The 15,904-nt window shown below is 34.9% G+C and overlaps 1 protein-coding gene across 4 annotated transcripts in view; it reads left to right on the top strand.

The window, feature by feature from the left end:
• The window catches only part of COG3 (component of oligomeric golgi complex 3), a 67,226-nt gene that overhangs the window by 17,007 nt on the left and 34,315 nt on the right, over window positions 1-15,904 (top strand). For all 4 annotated transcript variants that reach the window (XR_013356004.1, XM_077855634.1, XM_077855635.1 and 1 more), the window contains 6 exons: window positions 22-102; window positions 7,198-7,241; window positions 7,708-7,834; window positions 8,440-8,531; window positions 9,600-9,739; window positions 11,188-11,348. Coding sequence is in view for 3 of the 4 variants with exons in the window: in XM_077855634.1 (XP_077711760.1) it covers window positions 22-102; window positions 7,198-7,241; window positions 7,708-7,834; window positions 8,440-8,531; window positions 9,600-9,739; window positions 11,188-11,348 (645 nt within the window). In the remaining variant the exon portion in view is untranslated. The remainder of the gene's footprint in view (window positions 1-21; window positions 103-7,197; window positions 7,242-7,707; window positions 7,835-8,439; window positions 8,532-9,599; window positions 9,740-11,187; window positions 11,349-15,904) is intronic.

Below are 15,904 nucleotides of genomic sequence, written 5' to 3' on the forward strand. Positions count from 1 at the left end.
TCTTCCTCCATGTCTCTTTAGGATCCTGCATCTATACCTAATGCAGACAATGCCTTTACATTATTTTATGTGAAATTTCGAGCTGCTGCTCCCAAAGTCAGAGTAAGTCCATTGACATAAATATTACTATGAAGTTTATTTAGCTAGCTGCTTTGAAATTCTACTATATGTTAGGCCTGCTTATACCAGGAAAATGAACATGAATGAAATGTAGACACTGTCTTTCCATATTACAGCAGTGTACCTTAGTGGTATCCTAAAAGCAAGAGGTATCACATATGCTAATCCAGGAAAAATGGAGAACTAGTGAAGTATTTTGTTGTATTTATTCACTTATTTTAAATATTTATTTGTTTAGTTAGAGAGTGAGCAAGTAAGGAGTGGGGGGGTAGAGGGAGAGAAAAATCTCCCGCAGATTCCCCTCTGAGTACAGAGCTGGACATGGGGCTCAAACTTGTGAGGTATTTTATTCATTCATTCATTCATTCATTCATTCATTCATATGTTTTTAAAGATTATTTATTTATTTATTTATTTATTTATTTATTTATTTATTTATTTATGAGAAACACAGGAGGAGAGAGAGAGGCAAAGACACAGGCAGAGGGAGAAGCAGCCTCCATGCAGGGAGCCTGATGTGGGACTCGATCCCAGGTCTCCAGGATCACGCCCTGGGCTGAAGGCGGTGCTAAACTGCTGAGCCACCTGGGCTGCCCTAGTGAGGTATTTTAAACAGAAGAATGATTTGCTCAGATTTTCCATTTCTTTGAATTAAGGATTCACTGTGAAGAATGGATTGTGGTGAAAAGAGATTTTCAACGGGGAAGCCTGATTAACAAAGATTTTGCAGTAGTCCAAAAGTAGTCCCCTATTTTTGAGAGATAGGGGTTGATAAGTGTTGGTATATATTCTTGAGGTTGGGAACATGTGACTTCTTTACTGCCCTTGTTAGCACAGTGCCTGATACATAAAGGAATGCACTGAATATTTATCTTGATTGGAATTGGAAGGTGCAGAAAGTAGATAAATGTGTTAATGTTTTCAAATATATCCATGATACAGTTGACTAGAGCTGGTACATGTATCCTTTTTCTACTTCATTGTGAAGATACTAGAAAGAGTAGTCTACCTTTGCTGCCTCTGACTCCCTGTTTCTCTCTTGAGAGTTAGTGAAGGATTTTTTTTTTAATTTAAATTTTAGTTAGCCTACAGTGCAATATTGGTTTCTGGAATAGAATTCAGTGATTCATCACTTACATACAATATGCAGTGCTCATCACAAGTGATCACAAGTGCCCTCTTTAATACCCATCACTCATCTAGCCCATTCCCCTCCCATCACCCTCAATCAACCCTCAGTTTGTTCTCTATCATTAAGAGCTTCTAACGGTGTGTTTCCCTCTCTCCTTTAGTCCTTTTCCCCTTCCTCTTATGTTCATCTGTTTTCTTTTTTAAAATCCACAGATGAGTGAGATTATATAATATTTATCTTTCTTTGACTGACTTATTTCACTTAGCATTATTTCACTCTAGTTCTATCCATGTCATTGCAAGTGGCAAGATTTAATTTCTTTTGATGGCTGAGTAATATTCCATTGTATAAATATGCGCCACATCTTCTTTATTCATTCATCAGTCGATGGACTTTGGGGCTCTCTCCATGGTTTGGATATTGCTGAATATGCTGCTATAAACATTGGGGTGCATGTATCCCTTCGAATCTGTATTTTTGTATCCTTTGGGTAAACACCCAGTAGTGCAATTGCTGGATTGTAGGGTAGTTCTCTTTTTAACTTTTTGAGGAACCTCCATACTGTTCTCTGGAGTGGCTTCACCAGTTTGCAATCCCATCACCAGTGTAAGGGGGTTCCCCTTTCTCCACATCCTTGCCAACGCCTGTTGTTTCTTGTGTTGTTCATTTTAGCTGTCCTGACAGGTGTGAGGTAGTATCTCATTGTGGTTTTGATATGTATGTCCCTGATAATGAGTGATGTGGAGCATCTTCTCATGTGTCTGTTGGCTATCTGGATGTCTTCTTTGAAAAAGTGTCTGTTTACGTCTTCTGCCCATTCCTTTATTGGATTATTTTTTTGGATGTTGTGTTTGATAAGTTCTTTATAGATTTTGGAACTAATCCTTTATCACGTATGTTGTTTGCAGAATCTTCTCTCATTCTGTAGGCTGCCTTTTGGTTTTGTTGATTGTTTTCTTTGCTGTACAGCTTTTTATCTTGATGAAGTCCCATTAGTTTATCTTTGCTTTTGTTTCCTTTGCCTCCAGAGAGTGTCTAATAGGAAGTTGCTATGGCTGAGGTCAGAGAGGTTGCTGCCTGTGTTCGCATCTAGGATTTTGATGGTTTCCTGCCTCATATTTAGATCTTTGATCTATTTTGAATTTATGTTTGCGTTTGATGTAAGAGAGTGGTCCAGTTTCATTCTTCTGCATGTGGTCCAGTTTTCCCAACACCATTTGTTGAAGAGACTGTCTTTTCTTCCATTGGATATTCTTTCCTGCTTTGTCAAAGTTGACCATATAGTTGTGGGTCCACTTCTGGATTTTCTATTCCATTCCACTGATCTTTCTGTTTTTGTGCCAGTCCCATACCATCTTGATGACTATAGCTTTGTAATATAGCTTGAAATGCCTCCAGTGTTGTTTTTTAGAATTGGTTTGGCTATTTGGGGTCTTTTGTGGTTCCATACAAATTTTAGGATTGTTTTAGCTCTCTGAAGAATGCTGTTGGTATTTTGATAGGGATTGCATTAAATATATAGATTCCTTTGGGTAGTATAGACATCTTAACAATGTTTTTTTCTTCTAATCCATGAGAATGGAATGTTTTTCCATTTCTTTGTGTCTTCTTCAATTTCTTTCATAAGTGTTCTATAACTCTTATAGAACAGAGTACAGATCTTTTACCGCTTTCATTAGGCTTGTTCCTAGGTATCTTACTGTTTTTGGTGCAGTTGTAAATTGGATTAATTTCTTGATTTCTTTTTCTGCTTTAGAAATGCAACAGATTTCTCCACATTGATTTTATATCCTGCAAATTTGCTGAATTCATGTTTAGCTCTAGCAAGTTTTTGGTGGAGTCTTTCGGGTTTTCTACATAGAATGGTATGTTGTCTGCAGATAGTGAAAGTTGACTTTTTCCTTGCTGATTTGGATGCCTTTTATTTCTTTTTTTTGTCTGATTGCTGTGGCTAGGACTTCCACTACTGTGTTAAATAGTAATGGTGAGGGTGGACATCCTTGTCTTGTTCCTGACCATAGGAGAAAGGCTCTCAGTTTTTCCCTGTTGAGGATTACATTAGCAGCTGTGGGTCTTTGATATCATGGCCTTTATGATGTTGAGGTATGCTCCATCTATCCCGTCTTTGTTGAGGTTTTTATCAGGAAAGGATGCTGTATTTTGTCAAAATTTTTTTCTGCATCTATTGACAGGATCATAGGGTTCTTATCCTTTCTTTTACTAATGTGAATCATGTTGATTCATTTATGAATATTGAACCACCCCTGCAGGCCAGGAATAAATCTCACTTGGTCGTGATGAGTAGTTCTTTTCATGTACTGTTCAATTTGGTTTGCTGGTGTTTCATTAAACATTTTTACATCCATGTTCATCAGGAATATTGGCTTGTAATTCTCCTTTTTAATGGGAGATTTGCTGATTTTGGAGTCAAGGTAATGCTGGCTTCATAGAATGAGTTTGGAAGCTTTCCTTCCTTTTCTATTTTTTGGAACAGTTTGAGAAGAAAAGGTATTAGCTCTTTAAATGTCTGATAGAATTCCCCTGGGAAGCCATCTGGCCCAGGACTCTTGTTTATTAGGAGATTTTTGATTACAGATTCAATTTTTTCACTGGGTAGGGTCTGTTTTAATTTTCTACTTCTTCCTGTTTCAGTTTTGGTAGTTTGTAAGTTTCTAGGAAATTTGTCCATTTCTTCTAAGTTGTCCAGTTTGTTGGGATATAATTTTTCATAGTATTCTCTTATAATTGTATTTCTCTGGTGTTGGTTGTGATCTCTTCTTTTTCATTCATAATTTTATCTGTTTAGGTCCTTTCTCTTGATAAGTCTAGCTAGGGATTTATGAATTTTCTTAATTTATTAAGAACCAGCTCTTAGTTTCATTTATCTATTCTACTGTTTTTTTGTTTCTATATTATTTCTGCTCCACTCTTTATTACTACATTTGTGTTATTATCAATGAGTTTTTACATATTTATTAATTATTTATATGTTTGGGTGCTCCCAGGTTGGCATAAATATTTACAATTGTTAGATCTTCTTGATGGATGGAACCCTTAATTATGATATAATGCCCTTCATCTCTCGTTACAGGTTTTATTTTAAAATATAGTTTGTTGGGCAGCCCGGTGGCTCAACGGTTTAGTGCAGCCTTTGGCTCAGGGTGTGATCCTGGAGTCTCAGGATCGAGTCCCGCATCAGGCTCCCTGCATGGAGCCTGCTTCTCCCTGTGTCTCTGCCTCTCTCTCTCTGTGTCTCTCATGAATAAATAAAATCTTAAAAAAAATTATATGTATATAGTTTGTTGTGTATGGCTACTCTGGTTTTCTTTTGATGCCCATTAGCATGAAAGATGATTCTTCACTCCTTTGCTTTGAACCTGCAGGTGTCTTTAGGTCTAAAATGAGTCCCTTGTAGGCAGCATATAGATAAGTCTTGTTTGTTTGTTTGTTTGTTTTTACCCATTCTGATACCCTGTGTCTTTTGTTCAGAGCATTTAGTCCATTTACATTGAGTAATTATTGAAAGATAGGAATCTAGTGCTATTGTGTTAACCTGTAGAGTTAGTGTTTCTGTTGATGTTCTCTGGTCCTTTCTAGGGTTTGTTGCTTTTGGTCTTAGAGCCCTTAAAATTTCTTGTAGGGCTGATTTAAATAGTGGTCATGAACTCCTTTATTTTTTGTGTGGGACACTCTTTATCTCTCCTTCTATTGTGAATGACAGCCTTGCTGGATAAAGAATTCTTGCTTGCATATCTTCCTTATTCAGCATGTTGAGTATTTTCTGCCACTCTCTTCTGACCTGTCAAATTTCTGTGGACAGATCTGCTGTGAACCTGTTTTCCCTTGTAGGTTAAGGACTTTTTTATCCCTTGCTGCTTTCAGGATTCTTTCCTTGTCTGTATTTTTTTGTGAATTTGACTATAATATGCCTTTGCAATGGCCAGCTTTTGTTGAATTTAATGGAAGTTCTCTGTGCTGCTTGGATTTGGGTGTCTCTGTCCTTCTCCAGGTTAGGGAAGTTTTCAGCTATAATTTGTTTGAATAAACTTTCTGCCCCTTTTTTTCTCTCTCTTCATCTTTTGGGACTCCTATGATATTAATATTATTGCACTTTTTAATAAGTCACGAGTTTCCTAAGTCTACCTTTGTAACCCATTACCCTAACCCACCTCAGGCGTGTGACTGAGTTTCAAAACTCCACAATTTTAGGAACTCCCCTGGTGCAGACTTGTGCTGTTCCTACTGGAGAGGGTCTTGCCCCACTTTTGCCATTTGTCGATGGGCCCTAGGAAAGGTCAGATAGCTGTGCAGCTGTTTGCCGTTTATGGCAATGTAGAGCAGAAAGCTGGCACCAAGACCTCTGCTCTCAGCCGGCTTCCATGCTCCTGTGCCTGGTGCCACCCCTTCTTATGACCCAGGGGATCCTCAGACCAAGATGTTACTCCTGGGATTTTGCCCTGCTTCGTTACCTGAGCCCCTTGAAGACAGGCACGACCCCCATGGTAGAGGACTTCTAACTAAAAGTTCAGATTTTATGCTCTGCTGCTTCTAATACTTAGTAATAGGCTCCGTAAGCAGGCTCCCTCCCTGCCTTCTCACCCATAGCTATATTTCCCCAAAGTCAACTCTCTGCACCTCTTACTTTCTTAAAAACATGATTGCTTTTCTATTTGTAGATTTGCAGTTTTTGTTCTCTCAGCTCTCTGATTTCTTGGATGTGCAGAATGACTTGATAGCTATCTAGCTGTGTTTGAGGGTGGAGATAGGCTTAGGGTCCCCCCACTCCTCCGCCATCTTGACTCCTTCCTCAGTTTTGTTGTTTTTTGAAGTAAGAGAAACTTGGACTTATTTATAGAAGATACAGGAGAAGAGTGGTTCATTGATGGTATAAGGTTTATATTGTGCCTAATTGGTTGCTTTTGCTTAGTAGTCAAGTACCAGTGGTTAAAATTTGATTAGAAAAGAAATGGTATAGATAAGTGTGATATAGCTCAGTGTGGCAAGTGGATATAAAATGATTATATAATTATCAGTGGCTTTCTTATATGCCTTTTACCAATGGTAACCAATTAATATAAGTGATGGAGTCTTATATTAGTGACAGCACAAAATACTTACCTAGAAATAACTTTAATGGAAATACAAGGATGAAGAAAATGAAAAAGCTAGACAGGAAATCACAAAAGATTGAATAAATAATAAGCCTATCTTGTTCTGGTTGAGGAAACTTAATTTTTTAAATGTCAGTTCCTCCTAATATAATTTATATGTCAATTTCTCCAAATATAATCTTAACAAAAATTCCAGTGGAATTTCTTTTTGGATGATGCTGAAATTCATTTGGTATACTAAATTAGCAAGACTAACTATATAAGTAAATTTGAAAAATACATTGATACAGATTCAAGAATTCGTTGATGGATCATTGGAATGGAAGATTCAGGAGCTTAATACATAAGTCAGTCTTCTCAAATCAAAGAGGAAGCATTGTAGTTTCCTACATAATTTTGGGAAGTTTTGCCAAGTACGTGGGGAAAAAAGTAAGCTCTTCATTTTATAACATTAGAATACATTCTAAGTGAACTAAAGAGTTAAATGTAAAAATAAGGAGGAAAAGAAAACTAGCAGAAATTATTGGGAAAAAATTACTGAGTAAAAGATTCAGGCTATAAAAATTATATTTTCTGAATTTTAAATAGCGAAAGAAAAGCAGAAACTAGCATGTTTGCAACAGATAAGTGAGGTTGATATTTATAGTGTGTGTATATAACAAACTGAAAGAATATTATAAAATATTGTAGTTACTTTGTGATATAGGTGGTTTTTATGTTTCAGCTTTTTTGTATTTACAGATTTTCTAACATTAGCATGTTTTAGTTAAAATCAGAAAGTAAATAAAAGTATAGCTTAAACAGATGAATTTTTAGTCTATTTTTATTTTGCAGACTCTTATTGAACAAATAGAACAGCGATCTGAAAAAATACCTGAGTGAGTACCTAGAAGTTCCTGTTTCTACATTACCTTCTTCTTGACGTGCTTTTTTTCTGAATCTGTTATATTCCTAGTATTTTCTGAGAATTACTTTGCATACTATGCAAGCTTTTTCTTGTAGCACATAACTTATTTTAGGAAAAGGTTGTAGACCTAACTTTGAGTTTGCAAGACATCTCTTTTTCCCATTGCAGGATTTGCTTTTAATTTCAAAGATGTAAGATTTTTCTCTACTCTTGGGAGATAAATCTTTAAAAGAATAAAAATCATAGCTTTTGAACCACAGTTCATTATGGTTTATTTTTTTCTTTTTATACGTAATATTTCTAGTGTTTAATATCGGGCACATGAGAGGTGACCTTATTGCTTTAGAGGTTTGGAAACTTCTGAGATTTAAGATCAGATTTAATTTACATATCTGAAATCAGAAGTTTATATTCCAATCTCATTTGCTTTTTATCAGATACCAACAACTGCTAAATGACATCCATCAGTGTTACCTTGACCAGCGGGAGCTCCTTTTGGGCCCTAGTATCACTTGTACCGTAACAGAGTTAACAAGCCAGAATAATAGAGATCATTGTGCCTTGGTAAGCTTCTGCTAGTTCGGAATGATGTTAAACCTTCCTCTGAAATATTTTGATGTCCTAGAAGCTGTGTGTAGGTATAAATGTTCTGGATCCCCTGTCAAAAAGCTTAAAGGATTTTTCTTTCAGTTATGAGACATCTGTTTTAGTAATTAGCATTCAGCTCATCAAAATACTCTGATTTTAATTTATTTTTTGAAGAATGAAGATTGACAAACAACTGTTACTCCTTGAAAGATGAAGTTTCAGAGTTTGTAGATTTATCTTGACAATTTAGTTTAACTTTTGCTGCGGAAGTGCTATTTTATTTAGTGATTTTAATTCGTATATAGAAAAATACACAAAGATTCTTTTATTAAATACCCCCTCTTTAACTAGAAAAGTAATTTCATTGTCAGAAGTTTAGAAAATAAAAGAAGAAAATAAAAATGAGTCATATTCACATTATGCAATAAATGGTTAAAAATCAACCATTTTCTGTTCTTCAGTGAGTTCTTTTATGAATATATATGCACAATCTCATTGCAAATAAAAGGTTTATTTTATTCATAAATGCTGAAATCATTATGTGTCTTTAACTGAAGGTAATGTGTGTTTCTTTCCTGCAGATTCGCAGTGGCTGTGCCTTTATGGTCCATGTATGCCAGGATGAGCACCAACTTTACAATGAATTTTTCACAAAACCAACATCAAAATTAGAGTAGGTGGTACACAAACTCTAACTCTTAGTTTTAAGATTTAATTTGCTAATCACTCTCATAGCAAATTATATTATAGGAGTATTTTAACATTAACTGCAGAGTGTTTTAACTTTTGTGGATGTGTGAACAATACTATTGGATAGGACAGTGGTTATTTTAAAATAAATGTGCAATTCAAAGGCCAACATGCTTTTATAGTATTTATAATGTATCTATGGAGACAATACGGTAAAATAGTAAGAGTCCTATGTTGGGAACTAAGTCTTGGCAATCTATGTCTGTTTATCTCACTAAATATAATAATTCCTTCTAGTTGAAAAATTCTGTGGTTTTAACCAATGAAAGACACTTAAAAACACAGACATTATTTATTGAATACCCTTTCCTATTTTTCCCACAAAGTGTCTTTCAATGCCTGTGTTAGTCACTTTTGGTTTCTTCATATTGGCGATGTTGACTCTTGAAAATATTCCAAGATTATGACTCTTGTAGTGAGGAAGAAACAAATATATCTTACAGTTTTGATTAGGTTGATCACTTCTGATGAAATGCTATATATGAAAGTACTATTTTAAGTTTTTCCTTTCAAATGTTCAAAATTGCCAAAAACACTTGTATGCCCAAGTGCTTTGAATTTTGTTTATCAAAATCCAAGTATTGAAGAAGTTTGAATTCATCTTTCGCAGGGAAAATGTTACATTTGATTCACAAATGATGTAGAATATAAAAGAATAGTTAAATCAACCAAAATATTTGTTATTGTATTTAAGAGGATATATATAAAGTATTGCTGAAATAAATAAGGTTGTAATGAATTGACATTTAGCTGGGGGAAGCTACTTTGGGGTGACTATTGAAGACTGCTTTTGGATTTTGAGCTCTTAAAGCACAAAAAAATCTACAGTATTATTTTCACCCTTCACTTTTCATTATATAATGTTCCCATGCACTATTTTCCAGTAGATTTTTATTTTTATTGACTGGAGGAAATCAATGTTGCCTTTTAAACTATTAGAAAATCCTGAAAAGATTACTACTTATAACCATGTTTTATTCTTTCATTTTAGTGAACTTTTGGAGAAACTCTGTGTGTCATTGTATGATGTCTTCAGGCCATTGATCATTCATGTTATTCACTTAGAGACTCTGTCGGAACTTTGTGGAATTCTTAAAAATGAGGTGCTTGAAGATCATGTACAGAACAATGGTAAATGATAATTAGAAGTGATAACCTCAAAAGTCTTAATTTTATCTGTGGTTCAGTGAATTTGAAAACTCGCTGTCCTCTACCCCACTTACCTATGTAAGTTTAATATTTTTTATAGCCTGAGTTGGTGCCTTGTCCCTTTTAAAGTCAAGATGTACCTTATTTTTTTGACTAATGGTACAAATTAAATGGGGAAAGAGTTTTAAAATCTGGACAAAATTAGTAATGAAATATGGTTAACTATTCTTCCTGGCATCTGAAATCCAGAGTGAATTGTTGGTTTTTGCTTAGACATTTTTTTTTTTTAAGATTTTATTAATTATGAAAGAGAGAGAGAGGCAGAGACATAGGCAGAGGGAGAAGGAGGCTCCATGCAGGAAGCCTGATGTGGGACTCGATCCTGGAACTAAAGGATCATGCCCTGAGCCAAAGGCAGACACTTAACCAATGAGCCACCCAGGTGTCCCTAGACATTTCTAATACATTCTTACCAAAATACTTAAAATCATGACTATATTGCATACTCTTCATTTAAAAACAGGAATTGTTTTAGTGTACATACATAATAATGACCTATCTTTTTTGAAATTACAGATAAGCAATTCTCTGGAAAACTCTAACCATCTGATAGATTCTTTTATATTTGATTTGCCATAGAGAACCTCATTTTCCTAATGAGATTTAAGTAACTTTAAAAAAAACTCTTCAAGTAATTATTTTACTAGCAGAAATTATTGTTCTCATTTTGATTTTCGTTAGGAGACACTATAGGTTTGTTATGCTTCCAATGTTTCTTATTCTGCATTTAATTCATTCTAAGATGTGTATTTTCTTACATATTAATGCCTCTGAATTATATTAATTTGAATATTTATGTTATGTAATATTTTCAACACCCTGCCCTTGGAAAGTTGTTACTGAATTATTGGTTTGTTTTAATACTGATGTCATCTAAAGAATGCAGAAATTCTATATAAACTCTTATTTCATCTTAATTTTTTACTCACTTTTCTTTGTGGAAACATTAACAAGTTGTTTAATATCTGTGGAACTCCATTTAATTTTAAAATTGGAATGATAACACAACTAATAAGCTGCCCCAGCTGTCTCTCAGGATTGGTCTGAAGCTGAATGAGATAACTTTTAAAAGCACAAAACACTTTAAAATTCAGACTTTATTATTCACATTAATAATAGAAATAATATCATAGAGTTTTAGGAAGAAGATATAAGGGCAAATTTATTTCCCAGTTTTAAATTTGAGGAAATTGAAGGACATGTATTAAATTTTTCTGAGGTCATCGAGTCATAATGAAATAGAATGCAACCACAGTCCCTGAGGCCAAATTACTTCCTATTACTACTAGACACTTGAGTGATATTTTTGCTTGTTTAAAGAAAGTATTTTTCTAAATACAAAGGAATGGATGATTACATTTTCTTACCAGCTGAACAACTGGGAGCATTTGCAGCTGGAGTAAAACAGATGTTAGAAGATGTCCAAGAGCGCCTCGTCTACAGAACTCATATCTACATTCAGACAGACATCACAGGGTACAAACCTGCTCCTGGAGATCTGGCTTATCCTGACAAGTTGGTGATGATGGAGGTAGGGTTCCCTTATTTCCTCTTGATCTCTCCCTTGGCTGCACACACCTTTTGGTATTAGTGAAAATAGGTTTTTTCTTTTTAATTCTCATTCAGGGTATAAAATCAAGATAACTTGTCCTAAAATCACAGGAAATGAAATTTTAAAAAATTGAATAAAAGATTTATTAGGTTGTTTTTCCTTCAAGTTGTATTTTATAACTCAGTTCCCTCCCCTTTTTGGGAAATACATGTTCTCAATTTTTTAAAAGATTTATTATGTACTTTAGTGCATGCATGAGCATGGGGAGGGGCAGAGAGAGAGGGAGAGGGAACGGGAGAATTTCAGGCAGCTTCCTTCCCGAGCGTGTAGCCTGATCCCATGACCCTGAGATCACAACCTGAGCTGAAATCAAGAGTTGGATACTTAACCCCCTGAACCACCCAGGTGCCCCGCTTTCTCAATTTTTAAATTGAATTTGTGCTCCCTGTGATTTCTCTTTTTTTTAATAAATGGCATAGAAGAAGATTGATAACATAGGAGCCACCATAGTTGATTTTCATATAACCATATGTCATGCTGTCTCATAAAAACCCTGTAGGCCATCTCTTCAAAATTCTGCAGTACCAATGTCTAGTTTATGGTGTGAAGAGTTACCTCACTGATCATTTGTCTCACTGATTCAGCTACACATGAATCTTTATTTTCTTTGAGTGCTAGACAGAGTTTAAATAATGCTGAGGATATTAGTGCTAAAACAGAATTAGAACCTAGAAATGTTTTTTTAAGTAGGTTCCATGCCCATTGTGGAACCCAGCATGAGACTTGAACTCACAACCCTGAGATCAAGACCTGAGCTGAGATCAAGAGTCAGATACTTAACCAGTAACCAACTAAGTCACTCATGCGCCCCAGAACCTAGAACTTTTTAAATAGAAGTTTCAAATATGAGCAAAAAGTAGAGAGAATAATATAATTAACTCTTACACATCATTACCCCAGCTTCCACATGGCCAGTCTTAGTTCACTTAGACCTCCATTACTCCTCTTCCCTACCATTAGTTACATTGGAGCAAATTTCTAACATTTTATTAATAAATACTTCAGTAGGTGACTTTAAAAGGTAAGGGCACATTTTATTTTTTGCAATGAAGTCTTTTTTTTCCAGTTTTATTGAAAGGAATTGACATATATCAGCAAATTTAAGGCATAGACTATGATGATTTGATTTACATACTTTGTAAAATAATGACCACAATAGGGTATCCCTGGGTGGCGCAGTGGTTTGGCGCCTGCCTTTGGCCCAGGGCGCGATCCTGGAGTCCTGGGATCGAGTCCGGCATGGAGCCTGCTTTTCCCTCTGCCTGTGTCTCTGTCTCTGTCTCTCTTTCTGTCTATCATAAATAAATAAATAAATAATATCTTAAAAAAAAAAAAATGACCACAATAGGTTTAGTTAACATCAGTCATCTCATGTGGATAACAATACAAAGAAAAGAAATTTCTCTTTGTGATAAGCTCTTAGGGTCTACCTCTGAACAACTTTCCTATCTATACACAGTATTATTGTTAACTATGGTCATCATGTTGTAAGTTACATTTATAGTATTTATCTTATAACTGAAAATTTGCACTTTTTAAAACAATTTTTTAGATTTCACATGTGAGATCATACAGTATTTGTCTTTCTCTGACTTACTTCACTTAGCATAATGTTTTCAGGGTCTATCCATGTTGTTGCAAATTGTTGAATTTCGTTATTTTTTTTAATGGCCGAGTGATATTCCACTATCTCTATAGACCACAACTTCTTTATCCATTCATTCATTGGTAGACACTTAGGTTGTTTCCATGTCTTAGCTATTGTGAGTAATGCTGGCAGTTAACATGGGGGTGCAGATACCCTTTTGAATTAGTGTTTTCATTTCCTTTGGATATATTCCCAGAAGTGGAATTGCTGGGTCATATGGTAGTTCTATTTTTAATTTTTTGAAGATCCTGCATACTGTTCTCCAGAGTGGCTGCATCAATTTACAGTTCTGCCAGTAGAGAACAAGGGTTCCCTTTTCTCCATATCCTTACCAATACTTTTTCTTTTTATCTCTTGTCTTTTTGATAATTGCCATTCTAACAGGCTTGAGATGGTATCTCATTGTGGTTTTAATTTGCATTTCCCTGATGATTATTGATATCGAGCATCTTTTCATTCCCTGTTGGTCATTTGTATATCCTCTTTGGAAAAATGTTGATTCAAGTCCTTCATCCATTTTTAATTGGGTTGTTTGGTTTTTATGCTGTTGAGTTGTATGAGTCTTTATTAACTCTTGATCAGATAGATGGCTTACAAATGTTTTTTCCCATTCTGTAAGTCATGTTTTTGCTTTGTTGATGGTTTCTTTTGCTGTGCAGAAGCTTTTTAGTTTGATGCAGTCCTACCTGTTTATTTTGCTGAGCACACTTTTCATTTTAATACAACTGTGACATAGTTATCACAGCTAAAAACGTTATTGTAGTTCCTTAATATCATTGAATATTCAGTTGAATCTGGAATTTTTTCAGATTTAGTAGTTGTTAGTGTTTTGTCCCACTTACTTTATCTCTTTGTATGTTTTATTACTGAACCATTTGAAAGTAAATTATAGACATTGTGATACTTCACTTCTGAATACTTCAGTTCTTACTGTCCTAAGAATAAAAATATTTTTCACATAATCACATGCATGTATATTTTTTTACATATATATAAATTAACATGAATTCAACAATATTGTTTATATGCAGTACATATTCAAATGTGCCCAGTTGTCCTTCAAATATCTTGAAAATAGGATAAAAAAATTTAATAGGTGGAATCCAGTCAAGGTTACCGTTTCTCCCTGTCTGTTTTGTTTTGTTTTGTTTTTTTGTTTTTATGACATTGGCTTTTTTTAAAGAGACTGAGCTGGCTTTATTGTAGAATGTGCCACATTCTGGATTTGTCTTATTGTTTTCCTCATATTTAGATTCAGATTAAACTTTTGTCTTTAAAACAATTTTTTTTTGCTAGAATACTACACAGCTGATGTGTACTTACCTCATGACATCAAAGGCATATAATGTCAGGAAGTCCTACAAGTGGTTAAGGTAGTAATTGTTAACTTTCTTCATTATAAAAGTCCATTATCAAAAACAAAACAAAACAAAAGTCCATTATCCCCTTTGTAATTAGTGAGTAATGATGAAATGATACTTTGGGATTATGTGGGGTTTATGTTCCCCAGCATCTTTTTACCTGGTGGTTATTGGAACCATTAATGATCTGTGCCTTAACTAGTTATTATGTTAGGAGTAGCAAAATAGCAATTTTCTTATCTGCCATTTCTTCTTCATTTATTAGTTGGCATTCTACTGTAAAGAATTAATTTCTTTTTCTTGCTCCCTTTTTCCTACCTCTGACCCTTCTAGACTAGTGGAGTTTTTAAAAAATTCATTATAATCTATTGCCATTTTTCTTTTTGAAGCTCAGAATTGTTCCAGATTTGACCAGTGGAAGATAGCTTCTTTGTCCCTTAGGCAGCTTTAGATGGGTTCTTTGTCCTTTTGACATGTTCCTGTAATTTTTGAGGACTTCTTCCTTTTTTATAAACAGTTTTATTGAATTATAGTTTATAAACCCCAAATTCACCCACTTAGAGTTTATAATTTAGTGGTTTATAATATATTCATGGATAGTGGAACCATCACCATACTCAGTTTTAGACCATTTTCACCATCTCAGAAAGCAACCCTGTACCTTTAGCTGTCAGCCTTCTAGTCTGAGGCAGACACTGATTTCTGCCTATAGATTGCTCTATTTTAAACATTTCATATGAATAGAATTATGTAATATATGGTCTTTTTGTGATGTCTTTCACTTAGCATGTCTTCACAGTTCATCTATGTTATAGCATGTATTAGTACTTTTTTCCTTTTTAATGGCTGGATAATATTCCATTGTATGATTGTAATAGATATATCACATTTTGTTTATCCATTTGTCCACTGATGGACACTTGGGTTGCTTCCGCCTGTTGGGTGTTATAAATAATATTGGTTCAAACATTCACATACACATTTTTGTGTGGACATGGGTTTTCATTTCTGTTGTGTATATGCCTAGGAGTGGAATTGCTATGTTTTAGTAACTGTTTAATCAGAATAGCTAGATTGTTTTCCAGAGTGGCTGTACTAGTTTACATTCCTACCAGCAGTGTATGAGGGTTCTGATTTCTCCACCATTTTCTTTTTTAAAGGTTTTATTTATTTAGTTTAAGAGAGAGTGTGTGCAAGCAGAGGGAGGGGGAGAGATAGAATCCTTAAGCAAACTCCCCAGTGAGTATGAAGCCTGATGTAGGCTCAGTCCCCTGACTCTGAGATCATGATTTGAGCCCAAATCAAGAGTTGAATGCTATCACTTGCCATGAGGGAAATACAAATCAAAACCACAATGAGATACCATCTCATACCAGTGAGAATGGTGAAAATTAACAAGACAGGAAACAACAAATGTTGGAGAGGATGTAAGAAAGGGAAACCCTCTTGCACTGTTGGTGGGAATG

Source organism: Canis aureus, chromosome 17 (assembly GCF_053574225.1).
Source record: "Canis aureus isolate CA01 chromosome 17, VMU_Caureus_v.1.0, whole genome shotgun sequence".
In the NCBI taxonomy this organism is placed as follows: domain Eukaryota; kingdom Metazoa; phylum Chordata; class Mammalia; order Carnivora; family Canidae; genus Canis; species Canis aureus.